This window comes from Conger conger, chromosome 10, assembly GCF_963514075.1.
Source record: "Conger conger chromosome 10, fConCon1.1, whole genome shotgun sequence".
Classification (NCBI taxonomy): Eukaryota; Metazoa; Chordata; class Actinopteri; order Anguilliformes; family Congridae; genus Conger; species Conger conger.
Window position 1 is genome coordinate 19248707 of NC_083769.1, and position 25335 is coordinate 19274041.

The 25335-nt window shown below is 45.7% G+C and overlaps 1 protein-coding gene across 1 annotated transcript in view; it reads left to right on the forward strand.

The window, feature by feature from the left end:
• The window catches only part of LOC133139304 (uncharacterized), a 40597-nt gene extending 15479 nt beyond the window's left edge, over nt 1-25118 (forward strand). Inside the window, exons 9-17 of the mRNA XM_061258754.1 lie at nt 4951-5062; nt 6773-6863; nt 8742-8828; nt 15400-15552; nt 18973-19102; nt 19226-19258; nt 19708-19805; nt 20090-20173; nt 24566-25118. Coding sequence (XP_061114738.1) covers nt 4951-5062; nt 6773-6863; nt 8742-8828; nt 15400-15552; nt 18973-19102; nt 19226-19258; nt 19708-19805; nt 20090-20173; nt 24566-24670 — 893 coding nt within the window. The 3' untranslated portion in view covers nt 24671-25118. The remainder of the gene's footprint in view (nt 1-4950; nt 5063-6772; nt 6864-8741; nt 8829-15399; nt 15553-18972; nt 19103-19225; nt 19259-19707; nt 19806-20089; nt 20174-24565) is intronic.
• The last annotated feature ends 217 nt before the right edge of the window (nt 25119-25335 follow it).

Here is a 25335-nt window from a genome sequence, read left to right on the forward strand (position 1 = left end):
GCGGCTGTAAATGATCTTGACTGGCTGACTTCCAGCATCGCAGAATTCACTCCGTGTGGCTTACTCAACAGGGAAAAGGCTGTTGCACTAAAATGGTATCTGGGCCTGCCAATGTCTCTGTTTTCTTGGAAATGTCAACCAGTTAAATACTTGTGAATGCAGTGTGTAAACATACCGGTTCTCTGCAAATCCCGTGGCGTTTTTTAAAATAGAAACCTGCCTCCACTTCCAGTAGCGCTCGGGCTATTGCACCAGTGGGTGTGCTTGCTTCCAAGACAGGGAGCATTTTGTCACCGAGAGCAGCGATGGGCCAGACAAACACATTTGCAATTATTCTTTCAAAGCACTACGTTTTTTTCTAGAAACCAAATGGCATTTTGTGGGATTTAAGGGGACCGTGTGCCGTTCTTGGCTTCAGTTAATATGCACAGAAAACAGGTTTGAAGACCCTGAGTTCCACATATTGCTATGGCCTTATGCATCAATAAGGTAGCAGGTGGTTTCAGCAACAAACGCTAAACGAATAGTAGGCTACATCCCAAGTGTTGTATTTTGCAAGAAGAACACGAGTGATAAAATAAAAATGTTGAAACCATTTATTATTTGATGTTAACCCCTTCTGATATGACCGACAGGCATTTTACCAGAGAAGTAGACAACACAACAAGGTTTTGAAGTTTTTAACGGTTACGCTGTTTCTTTTCAAAAGAATGGAACGGAGCGCGGTCATAGGTGCCTCTTTCCAGATTGATCTCAGATGGAGTGACCCCTCTTCGCCTGTGAGGACGGACGTGGAATAGATAGCAGCTCCGCCGGGCCAGGTTCTGCTGAGCTCCGGGCGCCGCGCTCAGACACTGGAGCGCCTGCAGCCAGGCTCCAGCGCTTCAGCTCCCCGCGGTGAGCGAGAGGCTGGGGGAGAGAAGTCCTACAGCAGAAATATTTACGCCGTGGAAAGCACCCCACAGACGACTCGTGTAGTCACGGACAGTATCCTCCGGCTTTATTTACCCACAACAATGCCAGTCACGGCCTTACTGAAGACAACGTACAATTACAGCTACAATTTTCACACGGGAAAACAAGACGTGTGGAATAGCATTGCATGCTCTCATCTTATAAATGGGATTATTTCTATAGTTCAGGTGCTCTTCAAATGTGGTTTTTCAACTTATGGTTTATTCATGCAGTACGCGTGGCTATTTTTAGGTGATCGGACATTAAATCACTTCTAATTTCCACCTATTTTACTCTCGCTCCAAGTGTTAGAGTAGAATTGACACAGAATGTTACACTGTGAGCCCGGCGATATTTCAGTAACCCACGGTGCATGAGACAGGGAAGTGAAAACGGCTCTTGAACAGTGTCATAATTTGAGCGGTCACACCCTTGCACTTTACGCTGAAGGAATCGTATATACTGTGGCAATATCCTCAGGCAGGAGCCGATCCCGCAGAGAATCCCAGAGTCCTCTTGTTAGGGTGGAGGTAGCTGGCTTTTGCTGGCCATCAGCAGCCTTGCCTGAGGACTGACGTTTTTCCCCACCGCCTGCTCGCCGCTCGTCTCTGACAGACAGGGATGGAGGTAATTAACCTGAGCGCGTGCGCTACCGGTGTGGAAAAAGTCTTTGCGACATCGTGGAGTGGCATCCACCTGCACCTTCTCGCCCTCGCCTGCCTCTCCTTCCTGAGACATGCCCTGGGCTGGCTGGGAGCGAGAGGACAAATCAGGCATAACTGCGGTCCAGCTTGTTTGGGTAGCACTGTTGCCTGACAATAAGAACGTCCTGGGTTCGAGCCCTTCCCGGGCCTTTCTGTGTGGAGTTTGCATGTTCTCCCCGTGTGAGTGGGTTTCCTCCAGGTTTCCTCCCACAGTCCAAAGACATGCAGGTTAGGTTAATTGGAAGCCTGGTGTGGTCCTGCTGTTGCCCTTGACCAAGACACTGTGGCTGCCCACTGCTCCTCTGTAATTGGGAAGGGTCAAGTGCAGAGGACACATTTAGTTGCCTTAGAAGACAATGGCAATCATGAATAAATAATGGAAATAATACACAGTAAAGTGTTCAGCTAAATGCGCTCTTATAGAGTATATATGGTCCCTATCGGACTGTTAGAGTTGAATTAACATTGGACATTTTACTGCTTACAAATGTTAGAGCACCAATGAACATAGGTTCCCACTGGGGGGAGAAGACTTCTTTACCCTGCAAACCGTGAGTTGAGGAACGTTCCTTTAAGGCAATGATATGCAGGATACATAGCACTGATGGAAATACTCTACTAATATTATCTGCGGCTCGGAGTCACACCTGGCCACCAAGGTTGTTAAGCTGTTGTCAGGTTGACGAGAGGGAATAAGTGGAAATTAGTCAAAGGTAAATATAGCAGTGATCTTAAGAAGCAGTTTTCCACCCACGACTTAATTCAAGGAACAGGGCATGTAGGTGAAGCAGAAACCCTCAGACTAGAAACAGTGCTGAACAATCTGTGTGACTAGCTGGACTGATGGAACTGGCCCATTCTCTCCATTGTGTATACCTACCGTAGGTCCTAATTGAGTGACGGTACCATTTAATCCCTCCTCCCCACCTCATTTGAGTGCTTTGTCTTTTGATGAATATACGTGTTGAAATCGTGGATAACTGATCGTTTGCATGCCACCCGCGAAGCCGTCCTGGGTGAGGGGCCCCTCTGAGACTCGACGGGGCCCGCCGTGTTCAGACAACGTGACCTTAAGCGTAATCTTTTTCAAGACGTCGCCGACGGCCGGTTCTGAAGTGCGTGCGCATAGTGGAGAACCGAGGGCTTCTTTTTAAGATTGATGTGTCACAAGAAAGCTCTGTGTGAGCGCAGGGAAGTGAATTATACCAGGCGTACACCTCTCAAGTGGCTCTGTGACGCTCCGCTGAAGTGCTCGGCTTGCTAACCTCTCCGGAAGAGGCTTTGTTCTTTCATCGGTCTTGTCATTTTTGAATTGTAAGAATTACGAAGGCTTATTGAGAGCTACCCGATACGTTTCCTCATTCTGCTAATGGCTCGGAATGAAATGTCAGGCAGAAGTAATTCATTCAGATGGCAGTATTAAAGCACAGAGGTGTTTGGCTTTTTCAATGGCAGAAAAGATCCTCTGTGCAGCCCACACGACGGACACTACTGGACGAGGGCCAGTTGTGCCATTTCAGCTGCTAACTCTGACCGAGGTCCAATAAGAGAGTCCCCTTCTGTCATGCCAATGGGTTTCTACCTTCACTACATCTCCTGGCAAGCTATTCCACACACTGACCAAAAATACCTCCTAATGTCTGTAATACAAATGTTTGTGTTAATTCATTAATTTTAATGAAGATTGACCATAATAGCTACCCATAGATAACTAAACTGGTTCCAATAACCAATTAATTTGAACAAAGAGATGGTCATGACTGTGCTGCCGTGGCGAAAGCAAGCAAATCACTTCTTTGACTGGGTTTGGTTCAGCGTCCCCTAGAGAGGCGAGTGTATGGCTCATCATCCGAGTGCAAAAGGGCTCAACGTGCTGTGGTGCACTCACAGTTTTCAGGTGTTTCCAGGTGAAGTGGAAATTTGCAGCAGAGCTCATGCTCGATTTCAGCCATTATCTCTGAGCTAAACTCATAAAGGAGACTCCCTGATGCATGATGTGACTTTTCCGAATGAGATGAGTTGGAATTGGGTGATTCATTCTCATCAGTGTATATGTAAAGATATATATACACGTATGTACACTCACCGAGCACTTTATTAGGAACATTTTTACTTTATTACACCTACATATTCATGCGATTATCTAATCAGCCAATTGTGTGGGCACAGTACAATGCATACAGTCATGTAGATACGGGTCAGCAGCTTCAGTTAGTGTTCACATCAATCGTCAGAATGGGGAAGGAATGTGATCTAAGTGACTTTGACCATGGAATGAATGTTGGTGGCAGACAGGGTGGTTTGAGTATCTCAGAAACTGCTGATCTCCATGGATTTTCACGCACACTAGTCTCTAGGGTTTGCAAAGAATGGTGCAAAAAAACGAAAAAAATCCAGTGAGCAGCAGTTCTGTAGACAGAAATGCCTTGGTAATGAGAGACATCAGAGGAGAATGGCCAGACTGTTCAAAGCTGACAGGAAGGTGACAGTAACTCAAATAACCACACATTACAACAGTCTTATGCAGAAGAGCATCTCTGAACACAACGCATCATAACGTGGATAGGCTACAGTAGTAGAACGCATCATAAAGTGGATAGGCTACAGTAGCAGAAGTCTAAAAAATAAGTCAAATAAATACCTAGTAAAGTGCTCAGTGAGTGTATGTGTGTGTGTGTATGTATATATACTGTACGTAAGGGTTTAACAACCGTACAGATGAATGATGAAAAAGAGTTTCTAGATCTTTCCAGATGAAGCACCGTTCCACGACATGAAAGGGATCTTGGATAACAAGGGAAGTTGAGGCACTAAAGCTCTTTGTCAGTGTCTGTGAACTTTGCCAAGCAGGAGAGAAAAGAGAGAACAAAAGAGGCTTGTGCACTGGATTTGGCTTTATATGGTGAACCCGATGCCCCTCGGCGTGACCGCGAACGCGTGATAATCTTCCCATTGAGCGTTTTCTGCGTGCGTTCAAAGGTGTCTCCCATCCATAATTTATTTATGAATTCATTGCTTTCACCTTCAGCGCCTTGCTTTGGTCAAAAGGCGAAAGCTAGCCTCGTGTCAGCTCATGTCTGATGTCTCTCGAAAAAGGCAGCGCGGGTCAAGAACCTCCGGTCATTCAATGGGGAGGTGGGCAGGCAATTATGTGGGGAGACTTTATGTCTTAAGAATATTTTTTTTAAGGAGCTGTTTCATCGCAGGTAGGGGTCCTTGTCATGGAAAAAGAAAAAAACGCTTCTGTCCAGATGTGTAGAGTCTCTGTTGCTGCCTTTGTTCCTCTTTCCAGATATCTTCCTCAAAAGTTTCCCTGTGGCACCTGGTGAGCTGAAGGACAAATTGTACATGGTTTATGAGGAAGACGGAGGCCTTACTGACGAGCACATCACCTCACTGAGGAGGTAAGACCCGTCGGGAGACGTGCATAAACACACTCTCTTAAGCCGAGCAAAACCTAGCAAGCTTAGGGGTTGTGAAAGAACCGTTGAGCAGCACAGGGGAGGAATGGAGCATAGCCAAGCAACAGGCTTGCACGAGACCTGTGTGTCAACAATTCAATTCAATTCAATTGGGGAAAGAAGGGGAGGAAATGGCAGACTTTATATAACACCAATAAGAAGCAATGGCAGACCCTTTTACCGGGGAGTGTTAGGGATGAAATTTTTATCAGGGGCTCTTTTGGACACTATTGCACAGTCCTCACGGGGCGCGAGGCTGAAAGCCGCTAAAACGTTTTCCTTCGGCTGAATCTCCGCGGCTCGCCAAGCGGCCGAAGTTGGGGGCAGTCTACCTGTTCAGATGTGCTCCACCGCGACTACTCGCTCGCTAACGGAGAGCAAGCGATCCCAACGCGGGCTATTTCACCAGCCTGGAGCGGTAATGCTAACAGCACGTGAACGCTAAAAGCGGACAAATGCTGGTGGCGCGTGAAATATTGAAGCGCTGCAGTGGTAGCCAGACTTGCGCTACATCCCAGCGCTCATGAAATAGTGATGGTCTTGCGGCGTTCGCACTTTGGGGCTGGGTTCGAATGTGGTGCGTGCAGAGCAGGGGCCAGGCATCACAGGCCTGCTCACTTGAAGCATGGAGCTCGACTCGGGCCATCAGCACTATTTGGCTTATAATAATTTGCTCTTTCCTCGGTCTAGTAGAAGCTAGCGTAGCATGACCAGCTGTTTGGAAACGGGGAGCTGCTCTCGCACATGGGTCATTTCACCAGCTGCTTCTTCAGAGAAGACGCTCTTCTAAGTTTATTGGTTAGAGCCTTTGGGTGAAACCGGCAAACAAGACAGTAATTAATGAAGCTATCCACCCGCTAACCCTCCCTCCTCCCGCAGCGGTGTTCACTTGACACGGCCTCGTGTTTGATCATGGGAATACTACTGAAATGCTGAGCAAATTGTGAATGTTTGTGCTCGGATGGTAGCGGCCCTGTTATGCAAATACTTTCTTGATCTCAAGGCAAAGGGTGGGCGAGTATGTGGTTCATGAAAATGTGTATATTCGTTGGGTGCAGGGCTTCGCCCGATGCAGACTTTCCCTGGGTAAACATCTAGGAATAATGAGGGTTGTTCACAGTTAAGTTAAAGCGGACTATGAATTGTAATTTGCTGTGTCCTGTCCTCCCTGCAAAATATTGGCATGGTCTACATTTCATGTGCCCAACCTATTCATTTACTCAGTATCTGCAAAAGGCTGTTTGAAGTGATGATGTCAGTGAGCTATAATTTGTCCTCATCAATAAGTAAATTGAGCAGTCTTGAATTTAATGTGCATTGGTGACAATTTTTATTCCTTCTATTTTAAGTCAAAATCACAACATTTTAAGACTAAGGGTTGTGTCTTGTTTTAGTTTAACCTGAAATGCAGCCTTCTGAATCAATTCTCTACAATGGCCAAGAGGGGCAGGATTAAACACATATGACATCATTGTTTGGGGTTGGGCTCTGTACATTTGCTTCGTTGTGGACCAAATTATTACATTATCAAATTAAAAATGGGAGGGATAAATTATTCTGGAGGAGAAAACCAGCATACTAAATGACTATTTTTGTCTGTAGTTCCCCTTTAATGACTTGCCTTCCTATCTGTTTTGTTGCCCTCCTTCACAGATATGTACCCACCCCAGATGATGTGGAGATGTATAAATCCCATAAGGGACCTCTGTCTGAACTCCATGTGGTCGACCAGTACATGATGGAGGTGAGTCTTGACGTTTGCACGAAATGTCCTTCCCTCTTTTCTGTATGGTTTACACGTGGGCCATCTGCAAAGCAGTATATCACCTACATCATTTTTATTCTAGTTTATAGCTACCTTTATTTTGGAGCTTTGAGGGAAATGGGCCTTGTCCTGCACTGGACAGTTGTGGTGACAGATGCTCTAGAGGAGACATTTTGTGGCGGTGTTCACACACGGGGAGGTACAGAAAAATCCTGTGCTTGCTGTACCTTCACCGTGGCCAAGAAGGACCTGCACCACTCAGGTCCCTGTGATGGAGGTTGTGGGGGATGACAAAGAACTCGACCCTAAACGCTCCTCCATGTGTGTAATTTGCCCGTCACCTCCAGGCCCCGGGGGATTGTGGGAAGCGGTAGACTGTGAAGAGACGAAGGACAGCCCGGCGTGATTTATTACACTCGGACCCAGACTTGAAGGTTCATTGGGCCACGCTGCATCGTGCTGCCGGGCTCAAACCTCTGGCCTGTGGCTCGCTCCCTGTGCGCAGGCTTATAGTGCTGCCTTTGCTCCACAGGGGGTTATGGGCCTGTCATCCAAGCCCTTCAATTCAGGCATACTGCAGAGGCTTTTACTGAAGGCACTTAGCTTAAGTACACATAATGAAAAAAATAGGTCAAATACGTAATTGTTTTTGGTTAAAAGACTTTTCTACTGAGCGTATCTGGTGTATTGGAACCTATGAAATACTGCAACCCCCACGTTCCGGTTTTTGGTTTGGCTCAGTTGAGCCAGGCAAGATCAATCAAGCACAGTAAAGTATTTGAATTCTAAACAATTACGTATTTGAGCCAGGTCTCATTATGAGGCAAGAAAAACCACTGCAACAGCTAGAGGTTAATAAAGCAGCAATAGAATCATTTTAGAGAAGCACGCTGCAAAAAAGCTTGAACCATTTCGTTGATGTTTGGGCTACAGCACGGTGGCTGTGTAGTGCGGTGGTTAGAGAGCTGGACTTCACAGGTCATGGGCTCAGTTCCCACGCGGGGCACTTCCAGTTGCGCCCCAGAGCAAGGCACACCTGATTTTCTTCAGTAAAATGTGCCCCAGTCTTTATGCTAATTGTAAATTGTGTTCATCACGCTGGATAAGAGCTGAACGTAAGGTAATATAACCTGTTCGGTCTACCTCGGAAAACGGCCGGCGAATCTGCCGCGGGGAAGGTCGTTCCGCCCCTGCTCCGGAGTACCCGGCGTCGGCGTCGGGCTGGGATCTGAGGAAGAGCGGCAGCGGGCCCCCCCGCCGCGGCGGCTGCTGTGCGTGTCCGCCACCCGCACCTCAGCGCCAGCTGTTTGAGCGGGAACGGGGTGCGCATCGCAGCTCCGCAGCGGGGCTCCTGAGCGGGCTCCCGAGCGCGTTTCATGTGTCACCACACATATGTTCGATCTTTCGCACAAAGACCGCTTTGAAGTGACGACGTCGCCTCGCCGCGACGTTCTCACCGTTTAAGTGAGTTTTAACGCCGTTTCGCTGGAGAGTACTCTGCAAGTGGCAGAAGTAAAAAAAGGAACTAGCACAATATTTAAGGCATGACTTATGTAAATTAGATAAATAAATTGGAGCCTTTCTCTACGCTGGGGACAGAGGGAAGGTGTTATGCTTGTTTTGTGTGGGGCTCATTTACTTTGCTGTGGGCTTTACATATGTAAAGCGGCAGATTAGAAATGAGACCGATAAATAACCCTTAATAGCTCTTAGTGGGTATGGTTTTTTGGTGCAGTTCCCCTTTAAAGCACGCATGCTAACAGCTCGCAGGCTAACCTCTTCACCAGGTATAGGCGGTATTCTACATACGTGCAGGGGTAGTTAACCCACAGTGTTCCCACTCCTGATCAACTGCAGATGTGCCGGATTCCCTTCCTGAGTGCCCGTCTGGACCTGCTGCTGACCCTGAGGGAGCTTCCCATCAGCATGGAGGACCTGCAGCCGGTGAGTGCGGTCAGGATTAGTCGCTCCGGGTCAGAAATGACGAGATGTCGCAAGCCGGTGTACATGTCTACCTAATAAAGTGGTCACTGTATATGTACGATCATTGACCACTTAATTGCAACTTGATTATGCAGTTGACTGCAACTATCTATTCAACCAATCATGTGGCAGAAACTCAATGAATAAAAGCATGCAGGCATGGTCAAGAGGTTCAGTTGTTGTTCAGACCAAACATCAGAACTATCTGATTAGATAGTTGCATTAACAAGCTGGTGTACAGTACATGTCTACCTAATAAAGTGTTCACTGAGTTATATACACTCAGTGAGCTGTTTATCAGGAATTTATTAAAACATATTTTTTAGACTTTTAGATTGGTCTTCTGCCTATCCACTTAGAGGTTTGCTGCATTCTGTGTTCAGAGATGCTCTTCTGCATACCACAGTTTAATGGTTGTAATGTGTGGTTATTTGTGTGACTGTCACCTTCCTGTCAGCTTCGACCAGTCTGGACCTTCTACTCTGACCTCTCTCATTAACAACACATTTTTGACCAGAGAATTGCTGCTCACTTGATGTTTTTTGTTTTTTTACACCATGCTCTGCAAACTCTAGAGACTGTTGTGCGTGAAAATCCTTGGGGATCAGCAGTTTCTGAGATACTCAAACCACCCTGTCTGGAACCAACAATCATTCCACGGTCAAAGTCACTTAGATAACATTCCTTCCTTATTCTGACATTTGGTCTGAAGAACAGCTGAACCTCCTGACCACGTCTGCATGCTTTTATGCATTTAGTTGCTTCCACATATTTGGCCGATTGGTGTACTGGTCTACCTAATAAAGTGGTCACTGAGTGTATATATGCAGTATATGTAGAGTATATGCATATATGTGTGTGTGTGTGCGCGTGCTTGCATGTGTGCTTGCAGTTCAGTCCATAATTACTTGGACAGGGATTCATGTTTTGTTGTTTTGGTTCTGCGTACTCTTTGGATTTGAAATTAAACATAGAATATGAGGTTGAGGTGCATAGTGTCCTCTTTAAATTGACATCCATATGGAGTGATCTGTGTAGGAATTACAGCCCTTTTTGTCCATAGTCCTCCCAGTTCATGGGACAAAAGAATTGGCTGATCCGCTGTTTCTTGGCCAGGTGTGCCCTTGCATCATTAGTGCATGCACAAGAAAATGAACTAAATGTCTGGAGGTTGGCATGCAGGTTTTCTGGGCAAAGAAATGGACTGTTCTTGACTGGCCAAGCCAATCACCTGATCTGAATCCAATCCACCATTTCACTTGCTGAAAACAAGACTGAAGGCAAAAAGCCCCCAAAACAAAGAGGAAGATGGCTTAGTACAGGCCTGGTAGAGCATCACCAGGACAGATACCCAGCATCTGGTGATGTGTATGGGTTGCAGCCATCAAATGCAAATTCAAGTAAACACTTAAATTAAAATTACACATTTAAATGAAGATGGTGCAGTGGGTAGCACTGCCGCCTCACAGCAAGGAGGTCCTGGGTTCGAATCCCCGTCGGCCGGGTACTCCGGTTTCCTCCCACAGTCCAAAGACATGCAGGTTAGGCTGATTGGAGAGTCTAAATTGCACGTGGGTATGAGTGTATGAGTGTGTGAGTGAATGGTGTGTGTGCCCTGCGGTGGACTGGCGACCTGTCCAGGGTGTATTCCTCCCTTTCGCCCAATGTATGCTGGGATAGGCTCCAGCCCCCCTGCGATCCTGTTCAGGATAAGTGGATTAAGATAATGAATGAATGAATTTAAATGAACTATATAACTATACAATATGTACATGAACTCAGTGAGCACTTTATTAGGTACACCTGTACACCAGCTTGTTAATGCAAGTATTTAATCAGCCAATCATGTGGCAGCAACTAAATGCATAAAAGCATGCCGACATGGTCAAGCGGTTCAGCTGTTTTTCAGACCAAATGTCAGAATAAAGATCTAAGTGACTTTGACCGTGAAATTATTGTAGGCGCCAAACAGGGTGGTTTGAGTATCCCAGAAACTGCTGATCTCCTGGGATTTTCATGGACAACAGTCTTTAGGGTTTACAGAGAATTCTGCAGCCAAAAACATGTTGTAATTGTGAGAGGTCAGAGGAGAAGGGCCAGACTGGTAAAAGCTGACAGGAAGGTGACAGTAACACAAATACCCACGTATTACAACTTTGGTATGCAGAAGAGCATCCCTGAATCCACAACGCGTCAAGTGGATAGGCTACAGCAGCAGAAGACCTATAAGTGAAAAAAAAATCTAATAAATACCAAATAAAGTTCTCAGTGGGCGTCTTTGCGACAGAAAGGAAAACACAGTTCACAGCCTCTTCACAGTGCGTCCCAAAAATAAAGAAATGATGGAGATGCTCATTGGAACATAAGCCCCTACAGACAGCAGCGCTCCCAACAGGGAAAAGTGGCCTGATGAAAAGTGAGAATCGCACATTATTTCATTTCACTGCTCGAAAAATCGAAGCGCTAACAGTCTGCCACTTCCTGCGTCGCCGCTTTGATGTTGGCCGGCTCGGCAGTTGAAGGAGCTGTTCTGTTGGCGTTAATACTTGGATTCGCTCCACCGTCCGCGTCAGCAGAGTTCTCTCGTGAATTCGGGAGCCCTCTTCTTGAAGACTATTTACCTCAGCATTTCTAATACCTGTGCGATAGCACTCGGAAACTCCCTGGCCTTCTCAAGGACACGTCGCATATAAAACAGATAAAGCATTTATATGCTAGACACCAAGACTGCTTTTAATTAGGCTGCGCTTAAGTTACTGTGCTTTATTAGCACGTTGTTACCAATACCCTCCCTCTCCTCGGGCCAGTCAGTGTCTGCCTTGCCTAGTTTTAGAGGTTTTCCCCTTTTCTCCCAGTTAGGAATGGTGAATTGTGTCTCAGCTATAAATCCAGCTGCTGCTTCCTTTATGTGGCAGCCCACGTGACGCAAGTCAGGCGAATACAGAGCATGAGCGAGCCGACTGTGTGCGCTCTCAACCACCAGGGGTCAGCGGTGAGCGGTTAGATGTGGTCTTCCTGGCCGACCGCTGCCCTCCCTCCCTGGGACACAAGACATGGCTCAGGCAGTAAGAGCAGTCGTCTGGCAGTCGGAGGGTTGCCGGTTCGATCCCCCGCCCGGGCTGTGTCGAAGTGTCCCTGAGCAAGACACCTAACCCCCAAATGCTCCTGATGAGCTGGTCGGGGCCTTGCATGGCAGCCAATCGCCGTCGGTGTGTGAGTGTGTGTATGAATGGGTGAATGGAGAAGCATCAATTGTACAGCGCTTTGGATAAAGGTGCTATATAAATGCCTGCCATTTGCCATTAACGCCTGAGCAATGCCGCCCATCAGGCCACCAGACCTTTACGTACTCTGTAAGAAAAAGAGTTTGTGTTTACATACTGCATGTCCTTTCCATCAAAGTAACTTACAAAAAATGTCTGGTTTATGGTCAATTCCTGAGAAACATATGCACTTTTGAGCAAGTGGCACAGGAAAGCCTGTTAGTTTTCACACAAAAATAGGAAGAAAATACATGAACATAAGTAACACGTGCAGGATAGAGGTAACATATGAAACATGGGGGAGGGGGAAGGCTGCATGCAGTGATTACAGCTCCCAGGAAGAGTTAATTCACTACACAAAGATCAGAGTTTCGACCGGCAGTGCGTATTTGTGGGTTACCTGATGTCAGGCAACCGAAGGTGTGCCTACAGTTGTACAAAAATACATTAGACACGTCTAACAAGCCTCACGAGAACCAGCATAGTGAATTAAAAAATGTAGTGTCAAAAAGAACACAAAATGAGTTAAAAAAGCAAGTTAAAAAAGCATAATTTAGAAAAAGAAAAAAACATGGCGTGTAGAGAGGTTAATGGAAGGCTGTCATATTTCCTCTGCGTCGGTTTACCATGGCCAGTATTGAAAGTCAATGTGACGTCATTTTGAGGCCTGGGGAGATTTTGTCCTAATGTCACTCTTGACTCATGACTCTTCTCTCCACGGTAACCGTCAAGCAAATAATTAGGAAACTGTGGTCTGTCCTGGGGGGGCCACATAAGTTCAGCATTTGCTCACCTTTTCATCTGAAACAATCAGTCATGATTGGTGTGTTCTAAAAAGCTTTAAAATTCTGCGCGTCTCCTTTAAAATGTTAAATGTTCACCCTCGTGGAAAAATTATTTAAAGCAATGGTGCTAACAAGCATATTAATTTGCTTGGTGCTAGAATAGGGGGAAAAAAATCGTCAAGTGCATGGAATTTGTTTATTTGCGATTTCTGTGGGGAAAATACACCTGTTCTTAGTCGAGGCTGTGTTTGGAGTCTGAATGGTTTTAACACATTGTGTTTCCCTTGATGTGGGATTAGACAATGGCTTGGCAGATCAGAAAAGGTGAAACAACAAACAGGCTTACCACACACTCCTTTGTTTAACTGAAATACGGGTTAAGGGATTTAACAAAAATGTACAAAATTTACAAATGCGTGCTTTGTGTATCTGTTAACACAGAGAAAGTCACCCATGGGTATGTGTGCTTTGGTACAGTGTGAAGATGAGGGTATTAATTAAAGCAGTATACACAAAGCAATCAAACACATTATACTTACAAGCTATGATATCCTCTTTGTAGCATAATGAGGATTTTAGCATCTCTATGATGGGGACTGAAGAACAAATAAAAAGGTGCTTAAAGATCTCAAAGGCAAAGTATGCCAGGAATGTACTGGAAACTTACACTCTGAAAATAGTGAAAGTCTTGGGATTTTCTGATACACTAGTTTAAGCCGCGAACGCTAAGTAGGATTTGTTCCCTGTCTGCGGGGGGCTGAGCAGGCCGTGTTGTGAGCGAGGCGGAGGGGGAGGGGAAGAAGAGGGGGGAGAAGGGGGGGAGAGGGGTGCCGGCAGCCTTTGAGGATCACAAAGGTGTGCTTTTTTTCCCCCGCAGCTCAAGGTTGCCAGAGCAGCGGCAAATTCCTGGCGGCGGTGTAAGCGTTTTCTCCGCGAACATGAAACGTTAGCACTCCGGCGCCTCTCCTCGGACCCCGGGCGCGGCGGAACGCCCTCCGCCTCTCGTTGGCGGGCGCGGCGGCCCCGTCCAGGGGCGCTAATTAGCACGGCCGCTCTCTGCCGCGCCCGGCTCTGCGGCAGATGGCCGGGCTGCTGGGGCGCCGCTGCGGAGCAGAGTCGTGCGCTCCAGAGCCTGAGCCTCGCGGCTGCCAGACAGAGCCCAGCATATGGACAGGTATATTGCCTGACCTTACACAATAGCAGAGTGCAGAGCCAGCCCCCCCCCCCCCACCCCTCCCCCACGCCTCGCTCAGATCTGTCCCCCAGCGAGGGAAGGTGAGGGAGTCCATGCATCACTGTCAGCCGTGCGAGCGGAAAGCGCCCCGCACTCCACATCATCCGCCGGCTGCTTCTTAAAACCGGACCGCGGCGCTCGCGGGAAAGTCCGGCTGTTTTTATCCGCTCGGCCGCAACGCCCCCCCCCCCCGAACCCGCCCTGCCGTCTCAAGCCGGCCCGCTCAGCCCACTCGCTGGGCTACATCTTCACCTGCCAGGGAGAGCCTCGAAAGAGGCCAGTGATTCTCTGTATTGTGATGAATGCAGTGTCGGAATAAAACACCGAGTGTGGATGCATTTCATTAAGCGTTGCATAGTGAGATCGCCTTGGCCTGGGATGATGTTGTTTTTCTATCAGGCTGGGCTGAGGGTTCAGATGAGGTGTTTTGCAGCATTAATGTTTCACCCGATGCGAAGACTCTGCCAGGCTGTACTTTCCTCTGCTGTTGTAGAAACATAACTATATTAAACCTTAATACTGTTCACTCACAGCCTGCAGATGGATGCCTTTGGGAGGTTTAGAGGGGAGAGAGAAAGAGAGAGAGAGAGAGGAGGAGAGAGAGAGATGGGGAGAGAGGGGGGACAGAGGGAGAGAGACATGGGGGTGGGGGTTCATCATCCCCTGATATTTGAGTGTGCTCTAATGCATGGATCATTGTTTGACACTACCAAAACACCGAGGTAGTATTAAGTTTTAATTTCCCTTTAGGTTTTCATTAGGTCCCTTCTTCAGTGCGATTTAAGCACACTGCTTGTTAGGCATATCTTATAGTTTTTCACCATGCGATTGAGATTCAGCGCTGTGATTAACTTTGTGTGTCACTGGATGAGAACGTTTGCCCGATATAAACAAGCAACAACAAATCATAATCATTTTTTCATATTCTGTTTTTCTCCGTAAACATCAACTGTCAACGTAAGATGTAACTGTCTGGGGGTAAGTTGCACTGTTGAGCTATAAATATTCCCCGTATCAATCCAGAGTAGAATAATGTATCTGTCTGCTGTTCTCTCGCCCCCAAAACTGTCTTCAGAAAGCTCCTTTATTTTTTATTTCTTTACTTTCTGTTCCTCCCGTCGTTAAAAAACGATGTGGCCCTGGCCGGCTCGGTGGGACTCTCGAGACGTGGCCGAGGAGAGAGAACAAGGAGGAGAAGGAAGCGCTGGAGGATTGACTAATGTGTGCGCCTCCTCTGTTTTGCCTTTCAGCTGATTAACCAGATGATCAGGATGTGCAATCAGCTGTCCGGCTGCAGGGCCTTCTTCTCTGTGCTGGAGTACCTCCTCGCCGTGGGCAATTACCTCAACGAGAACGCCGGCAAGGAGAAGGCCAGGGGAGTCCGCCTCTCGTCCTTAACGAAAGTAGGCCTCTCTCTGCCCGTGTGAGGCCTGACCCCCCAGGGCCAGGCGGGGTGGGGAGGGGGGTATATTAAGAATGCTCATCGGTACAGGCAGAGCATCGAGTCCACTCTCCGTTTCCCTCCTGTCAATCATCGGAGGCCTCTCTGTTTCATTTCTTTCTAAACCAGCAGTCGTGTGGTAGAACGGGGAGATGTGTGGCTCATTCCTACCACTTATTTCTCTCCTCTTTTTTCTTGTCCTTGCTTCTGACCTGGAAATCGATCGAGGTCCGCCATCTTTAAGGACAGTCCGACCCCTTTAAACGTTCCTTCTAGGAGCTAGGAGTAGAAGTTAGGAACTCACAATCTTTCCATTGAGCAAGGAAACATCAGCGCATCCTTTTCCAAAGTATTTTTTCAGATCATAAATGATCGACCTGTGGATCCACCTCTCCCCATCTGCCACGTCTGTAAACCACATGGCTTCGAACTGATGTTTGAGCAAGGACATTCCATTTGCCTAATTCATGTTTTTGAGATTTCCCCCTCTTCACATCTATTTCTAGAGTTTTTTTCTAGCCTCTCCTGATGGGTGGAGCTGGGAGTAGAAAAAAAGATAAAAATGAGGGATTGGAATGGGCCCACTGTTGTCCCTTATTTTCCCTGATTAATCAGGTAATGTGGATGGCCAAACAATAAATGTCACCAATGGATGGGGAGGACATATGCCATATACATGGACACAATGGGTCAATTTCAGTGTGCTTAGCTGGAGTTTAAGCATCAGGTCTAAACCCCCCTAGACCACAGAACCGCATTAAAACACGAATAGCTATCCAAATCTGTGAAATAAGGATTAGCTGTACAATTTGTAATTTAGTTCTGTGGTCTGGGGGGTTTAAACTGCAGCTAAGCACACTGCAGTTGACCCCAAGAGTTTTCAGACGCTGACAGCTGATAGCAGGAGAGAATGTTCAACAATGAGGCCAAATGCGAGTGGCAGCCAGAGACTTTTAGGGTGAGAGAATCAGTATTTCCAGAGTAAGCAGATAAAATCACATAGCTGCTGTGATAGATTGGCTGCTGTGTTTGCAGATGGTTTGCAGCAGATATGAACCTCCCTGGGATTCTGCAACATGCACCATGCTATGACATAGGCAGTGAGCATGTGTCAATTCAAAACCACAGCCACATTACATAATAATAATAATAATAATAATAATAATAATAATAATAATAATAATAATAAACAGACGTTTGTCAATTCTGTAGTATTATTCCCTTGCTCAATGTTCTGTACAGAACGAAATACTGAAGAATTAAATACAGAAGGTTATAGAATTAGAATGTATAAATAAGCTATGAATATTTCCCTAATAACGACACTTAATAAATTATTTATTTTCAGTATTGTCACTCTTGTCTGCCCACATTTCTGAATTTTCCACTTGAGACCCTGCTCCCTTTTTAACGACAGTCTTTTGCGAAGGTAAAATTGTTCCGGGGTGTCTGTGTGATGTTTAAGAGGCCCCTGTCAGTTGTATCGATTTCACCCATAACTCATATATACAAACCGCGTCTGAATTGAGGAGCCCGGGACTAGAACTAAAAAGAAAACCTATCTTCTCGGATGTTAAACGACTGTATCCCAGGCTAATGAAACCGAATCCAACTCCCACGGAACTGCTCAGAGGTGAGAGCGAAAGCATTTGGTAACTTGAAATTCGTGACCAGAAATCGACGTGAAAGAGAGAGACCACTCTCATAATTTATTTCAAAAGACGGGTGGGATGAAATGTGTTTGATGGTACTCGTACGTGTGTTTTTGCGCCGTCCCCAGAGGACCGACTCGGACTCGGAATCCGTAAACAATGTGACCTTAAAAAAAATCCTGTCGCACTATTAGGAAAATTCCAGTTCCGCCTTTTAATTCGGAGGTACGTGCAGACACGCAGAGGTGCTCGCCCTTTAGCGAAATCGTTTCGTCTCTCTTCCTATTGCGGGTTATTTTTTTCTCTCCAAAGCAATCCCCGTGAATCCGCTTTTAATTTCAACAAAGGTTTCATTTTAGTTCACGCAATGGTTCCCTTGACCATGTTTAAATAAGTGATTGTGCCTGACAGTTATGGTTCCCATAAAGGCAACAGGATATTTATTTGATGTTAAAACTTTGCACCTGAATATTGCGGTAGCATGATTGATGGGTTTATAGAGGGTTTCAGTTCTTCAAGTGTAACCTTGGCTTAATGAATACTTGTTCTAAGCGCCAATTGTCAAGTCTCTCTCTCTCTCTCTCTCTCTCTCTCTCTCTCTCTCTCTCTCTCTCTCTCTCTCTCTCTCTCTCTCTCTCTCTAAAAAAGTATTTCACTTTTGGTGACTGGTTAAATATAGATTTAAGAAGTAATGTATATAAACTGCATTTAGTATATATTTATAATAAATAATAATTATTATTTTTATGATAATAAAATATGTAATTGTCAAAGACCTGCCCCACCCCCTATATGTTGATCCCCCATATGCTCACTAATCTCAATATAAAAGACCAGTCGGTAGTATATGGATGAGTGCACAAAGCACTGAAAACAATAAAAAATAAATGAAAGGCTTGCTTTTAACAAAATATTTTCTTTGAGAAATAATATTATTATAAAATATCGTTTATTAAGGGTGGCAAAAAGTCCACATTAGGTTTTTGACTGCCAGTGCCATATGAAAATACATAGAAAGATATATGGCATAATTTACAAAACATTTTCAGCATGTATTTCTTTATAAATTGTGAAACATAATAATTTATTTGCTTCTTTTTGGGAGAAAAAAAAAGTTAATACAGTGCTAAATCAACATTAAAAGTAAGGCGATAATGTGCGATTTAAATTCCTATCCCAAAAACAAAGCCTTCAAATAATCTCAGAGTAGAAATAATTCAAATGGAGTAAAAATAAGATAGTAAACCTTTCTCAGATTGCAGTTGTGAGCAAAGTGTAATTATTCTCAATTAAACTCATTTTTTATCCAAAAAAACGTGGACCTGTCATGTAACCTGCTATTATTCTGGCACAATGAGGCCAGTGAGAAAACAGCCCTTGTGTAGTCTCCACACGGCGATTCTTGTCTACAACTGATTCCACAAGAAATGCCCGTAAGTGGAGGCACTTCACCAAGATTCTCTGTGTGTGTGGTGTGCGTGTTGTGTGTGTGTGTGTGTGTGTGTGTGTGTGTATGTATATACTGTAGCTGAATTGTATTCACTTCTCAAAAGTCATTCAGCCAGAGACCTTGGGCATGGGATATGCATGAGCATGTATGCTCTTCTTTTGTGAGGCTGCTCTGCATCTCAAGGCCCAGCGGGTGTGGGATTGTGTGGCTGTGTTCTCCCCCGGTCAAAGAAAACGTTTCCCTAACCTCTCTCCCCCCCCCCCCCCCCCCACGCCTACAGCTTTCGCAGCTCCGTGGGAAAGGCAGGAAGTTCACCTTGCTACATGCCCTTGTCGAGCAGATCGTGTTGCACGAGCCCCACTTGGCGACGTTTTCCCAGGAGTTGACAGAATTTGAGACCGTTCCTGGGGGTGAGCTTATCAAAGTTTTATCGAAAAACCGAAAAATTTGCTGTAGCATGGAATTGGTCAAATGTACTTTTTTCCCTCTTTTTGTGATGACCCCCCCCCCCCCCTCCTTCCCCCTCTCTGCAGCATCCATTAAAGGCCTTGTAGCTGAGGTGGATGGTGAGTCTTCCAAATAAGAAGCACATTACAACTTTTACTGAATGTAGATTAAGATTGCATTTTCTTCTTCAAAGGAAACAGTGCAAGATCTGTATACACTGTGGGAGACAATGTGTACAATGTGCTCTTCGACCAGAAAGATATTACAGTTGGTGATGGACTCAAAAGTGATTTAGGACCATTTCTGATATCAAGTTCTTTTGACATTTCAGTTTAAAAGGGTTTGTCTGACAAACCTCTTTACAGCAGTATGTGCTGAGCTGTATAAAGACGTATTGTGCTTTCATTTATGTGGATAGCTCGGTTCCTGACTTAGAGCGGTTGACGTGAGCACAGATACTGTGTGGGGCTGGACGGGGGACGGGCTGGTGGAGAGGGAAGATTTTAGGTGGTGATATGCTTCAGTGGACAGAGAAGATTGATGATGCCTACAATGTGTCACCTTCTAGTGCTGAAGAACGAGTTGCAGAAGGTGGTTCAGCACAAGAAGACACAGAAGGTGAAAAACCAAGGGCCGCAACACCAAAAGTTTTTGAGAGACTTGAAGGTAAGCCTCTTTTATTTCCCTCCCCAAAACCCTACTTCGTTTAGAGTACTGACATTCAGAATGTAGCTGTAGCCAGGGCCTCTATTTCCTTTCTGGATTGATTAGGAGTGACGCTGTTTTATTTTGATGTGTACAAAGAGGTGGGTTTTCGTGCCAACAGTTAGGTAACAGAAAGCGACATCATTTGCGACTGGAGGCGCCCGAGATGGCTGGAGCTGCTCTCACATATTTCAGCAAATTAATGAGCTTTCCGGTAACTCCCTCTGCCCTAATCTCTGCTGTAGACGGCGATTGAGAGGTACAGCGCTGATCTCTCCCAGCTGACGAAGAAGTGCGAGGAGATGAAGAAACTCTACGCTGACATCTTGGTAATCCCTGAGTTATTATTTCAATATCTCTGTTGTGCAGCCGCGGCACCAGAGACGGATGGCTTCCCGCTCCCGTGATGTCGGGCCGCCTCCTTTCGATTGTTCCCGGCTTATCTTGGCATGGAGGGTGGAGACGAGACGTATTTCAGGCAGACGATTCTTTCAAGGTTGCTAACTTTGTCAGCAGTGGCGCACACACACTCCCCAAATGGCACTGCCAGGTTCCAACAGAGCAGAAGCTTCAGCAGCTAAGGAGCTCTGTGGTCAAAAACGTCTCCTACACTTACTGTACATCTGCGATGGATTTGTATGTGTGTATTTCTTATACAATAGGGGACAGTCACCTCTTTTTGTATTGTATGCATTATACTGTGCCTCCTGGGAAAGGCCTCCACCATTTTGATTTTGGTTTATTGCTAGTTATCTGGAAGATGCTTTGTATTTTTCCTGACATACACCACTTGTCCTTATTGTTTCAACCAAGTGGTTTTTGAAAACAAGCTGAAATGGAAGGTGGAGCAACACTAGCATCCGCAATATGATGTGTACACCTTATACAATACCCTTTTTAGACCACAGTACTGAGTGCAGTTCTGGGGACCGCACTATAAGAAGGATATAAAGCGGCAAACAGGGCAAACAGATTGATTCCATGTATAAAAGTTATGAGGATAGAAAATGCTTAATCTTTTTCAACTTTGTTAAAGAAGACTTGGGGGGGATTTGATTGAGGCTTTTAAATTCATTAAAGGGATTTGGTTAGCGGAATGAGAGGGCACAAATAGAAATTGGCAAAGGATAAATGCTGCATTGATATTAGGAGGTATTTTCACACAGAGAGTGGTCACTGTGTGGAATAGCTTGCCAGGACATGTACTGGAGGCCGAAAAACTGGTGGTTTTCAAGACCAGGCTTCATACGGTGCTAGATACTATTTTGCTTTTAGAAAAACTAAGCAGTAGGTACACTTAGTGGCTGGGAAAGGAAAGGGTTACAGGGCTGAATGGCCTGTTCAGGGGAATCTTTGAAGGGTTTTTTTTCATTTTTGATTTGACTAGTGTCAATGAGGAGGGGGACAAGGATATTTATTGTATTTATTGGAAGGGAACAGAAAATTTTGATAGACATACACGCCCATTACCTTTAACAAAAACCAAGGAAAACCTGCTTTAGTGGCACAATGTGATTTTGATGGTTGCAGTAGCCCTATATGATTGCAGCATACATCCGGTGTTTAAGTTGCTGAATTTTGTTTGCCTTGAGGCTTCAATCTCAATGACATAATGTGTGCTTTCGCTCCAAGGAAATCACAACACGAAATAACCGATAGAGGAAAGGGCCATTACATTGAGTCGTGCAATTCGAACCTTATTTTGAAAATAAGTGTTAACAGCGCTAATAAGGATAAATGAGAAAAAAAATTCCCAGGGGTTCTCACTTTTCATTTCAGCTGTGTTTTTGTCTTTGTTTGCGGTGTTGGTAGGTGCCCCTTTGAGAATCAGTCCAGGTGTTTACTAGGTCTTGATGAACATTAATGATGATGGGGTTTTTTTCTGTAAGTAATACACATTTTCCAGCTGTCCTGAATTCCACTAGGCCCGTCCATCAGGGCGTGTAGCGGGCTCATCTCCTCCAGAGGCCAGAGCAGCAGGAGCTGACTGTGTGGGTTGAGGGCCAAGAGCACCGGGGGTCCGCTCACAATTACCCTTCTGCAGAAAAAAGAATATACACTCAGTGAGCACTTTAATAGCTATTTATTGGACTTATCTTTAGATGTATCGGTCTTCTGCTGCTGTAGCCTATCCACTTAGAGGTTTGGCGCGTTGGGTGTTCAGAGGTGCTCTTCTGCATACCACTGTTATAATGTAATATAATTTGTATTACTGTCACCTTCCTGTCAGCTCTGACCTCTCTCATTAACAAGGCGCTTCTGCCCGCAGAACTGCTGCTCACTGGATGTTTTTTTGTTTTTGCACCATTCTCTGCAAACTCTAGAGACTGTTGTGTCTGAACCTCTTGACCACATCTGCATTTAAATATTTTAAATATTTGCATTAACAAGCATTAACAAGGTCTACCTAATAAAGTGGTCCCTGTGTGTATATATACAGTATGTTTCAATATCTGAAATCAGCAGTATGTTGTAGTTTATTTAATCTCTGCCAGGGGCACTATACAGCCTGTAGAGCAGGGACATTGAATGTGCCCAGATTAATTTCATAATAAATAATTTGTTATTTAGCTGATACTTTTATCCAAAGGGTCTTACAGTTGACTTACTGCAGGGGACAATCCACCCTGGAGCAATGTGGGCTTAAGAGCCTTTCTCAAGGGCCCAGCAGTTATGCAGATCTTATCGTGGCAACACTGGGGCTTGAACCACAACCTTCTGGGGCCCAGTCATGTACCTTAGCCACTATAGGCTGTCTCATTAGTAATGGATGATTCCAAGATTAACAGATGGATTCCATGCTGTGTGTTGAATTGAGGATACCCTGCTCGCTAAAACACTCCTCCCACGGTAGCGCTAACGGTAGTGTGCTTAGCCCCTAGTGCTTGGCACCCCCACACCCTCCCAGCACGAGCGCGGTTGAGATTTGATTCCGGGCCGCCTGTAGTGTCCCTGCACCAAGGACAAGCACGTCAGCGGGACGGCCGTCCCAGGAGGCCGCTCTACTGTTTTATGTGACGGACGCACGCAGGTCTCATCTCTCAAAATCGATAGAGCGGCATTGACGTTAAGTGGTGCAGTCAGAATTTGTTTTATTGCCGCCCTGTCTCGTCTCTGTTTGTGTTTCAAAACGTATTAAAAAATCTATAACAGGGCCATTTTTTTTTCAAAAGATTTTCAGGTTCGGCATCGTAGTCCGAGAAAGGAACCTCTCTTACTGGCGTGAGCCTGTTCTTTGATAGATAGCTTTGATAGAAGACACCTCCACTTGTAGCTGCGGTCATTGCTAACACAGGTACTTCAGGATTAAGAGGCCTGGGAACTGAAGGGGAAGCTGAGAGTGAGGTTGTGTGGGCAGCTGTGGCTAATGCTGCATTCACCTGGATAGATGGCAGACTGTTGACGGCGGAACTGTAGTTTTGGGACGGTATTGGAAAAGGCAGGTCAGAATTAAAATATACCTTGTGTAGGTCTTTATCTATGGTGGGGGGAAGATTCACATTGACAGTAGTTTTCCGTTTTCCATGTCCATTTTGTGTTGTTTTGTTGTGTTGTTCCAATAATTACTTTCTGCATGTATTTGTATTTTTATTGGGTACTTTTTTGCTTTTTAGTGAGGAAAAAAAAAGAGATAAACATAAAGTCTGTATAAACTAAGTTAACCAGAGCTGCCCATGCTCGATGCAGATGCACAATGGTCACCAAACAATTTAGCAGAGTGAGCTTTAGCTAACGTTCGCAAAAACATATTCAAACTTATTCTGTCTGCCGCAAACGTTAGCTAACTATTTTGAAAGGTAGTGCACCGCCAGCAAAAATGACTGCTGATGGGGAAGATGCAGAGAGAACAAAAGTTGACAATTATTTGGTTGTTACAATACATTTTAATCAATATAATATTTGTTCTTATCTTAAAAAATAAATCCCGCATTAGCAACGAATCAGGCGGCACGGATGGTGCAGTGGGTAGCACTGCCGCCTCACAGCAAGGAGGTCCTGGGTTCGAATCCCCGTCGGCCAGGGCCTCTCTGTGCGGAGTTTGCATGTTCTCCCCGTGTCTGCGTGGGTTTCCTCCGGGTACTCCGGTTTCCTCCCACAGTCCAAAGACATGCACGTTAGGCTGATTGGAGAGTCTAAATTGCCCGTAGGTATGAGTGTGTGAGTGAATGGTGTGTGTGCCCTGTGATAGACTGGCGACCTGTCCAAGGTGTATTCCTGCCTTTCGCCCAATGTATGCTGGGATAGGCTCCAGCCCCCCTGCGACCCTGATCAGGATAAGCGGGTTCAGATAATGGATGGATTAGCAACGAATCAGCTAGCTGGCATTCTCAAGTCTATTTATATTCAAAATGCGTCGGTGACGAGCTAAATGGAATGTTCATTTCAAATCGTTCAACAGTAACTGTTTGCTCCAAACATATTTTGCCGTGAACAGTGGCTATCTTGACCACACGTCATGGAGCAATGTAGGGTTAAGGCTTTTGCTCAAGGGCCCAACAGCTGCACTGATCTTATTGTGGCTACACTGTGGCTTGAACTGGGGATTTCCATTTTGAGTCACACTCAGGCCTTGTTTCATTCAACGCTTGCCGTTATTCTTGAGTCAGACTGAAAGATAAATCGCTTATGTTCAGGTCTGAATGTGCACAGAAAAGCACCGTTTGTGTGCAGTTTGGCACGTAGCACTGTGGTAATCCTGCGTCATTTCTTCCCTGTCTAAGGTGAAATATGGAGAACCGTCTGGACAGGACTCCCAGGAGCTCTTCGGATGGGTGTGTACGTTCACCGCTGATTTCAAGAGGGTTCACGCCGAAATGACGCTGTGACTCTGTGCAAGTCCTTCAGACACAACCCCGCCCTTTAAGAGAAGCTGACGGCCCTTCCCGCGTGAATCACCAGATGAACTGCGCTCTACCGGGCTGTGCTCTAATCCCTATGCTGTCGCATTACCATCGCCCACAGTCTGCCGGCCGTCTGGCAGGTGATAGCAAGCAGTGGTTTTGCGTGTATCGCGGGGGCATGCGTTTCCCTGTAAAAGATTGTTCCTCCACCGCTACTGCAAGGGTTTCATCTGGATTTCCAGCCTCCGGTGATTTATTAAAGGCCTCTGTTGATGCAGGGCTTTAATGGGCATTTGATCGACCCAGTTCTTGGTTGGGGTTTTCAGGTTCACAAAAAGGAGAGTTTACAAGTGGGATGGTACCTAGCCTAGCTGGGGAGAAGTGGCTTCCGCTGAGTACCGTGGCCTAACATGACCAAAACCCAAGCAGACCTGCCACATCTCAAAGGGGCCTTTTAGGCCACCTTTCTGGACACCCATAATAGACACTGAAAGAGGTGGCTGAAAAGGTCCGGAGAATGTCAGATTGATTTTGCCCGAGATGGGCCGAGGTCGTTTTGTGTCTGACATTTTAATTGGAAGACTGTAAAAGCATTGCTTTAGAGTTAGTGTCTCGCATAATGAACCCACAACCCATGCCAGTGGTGGAAT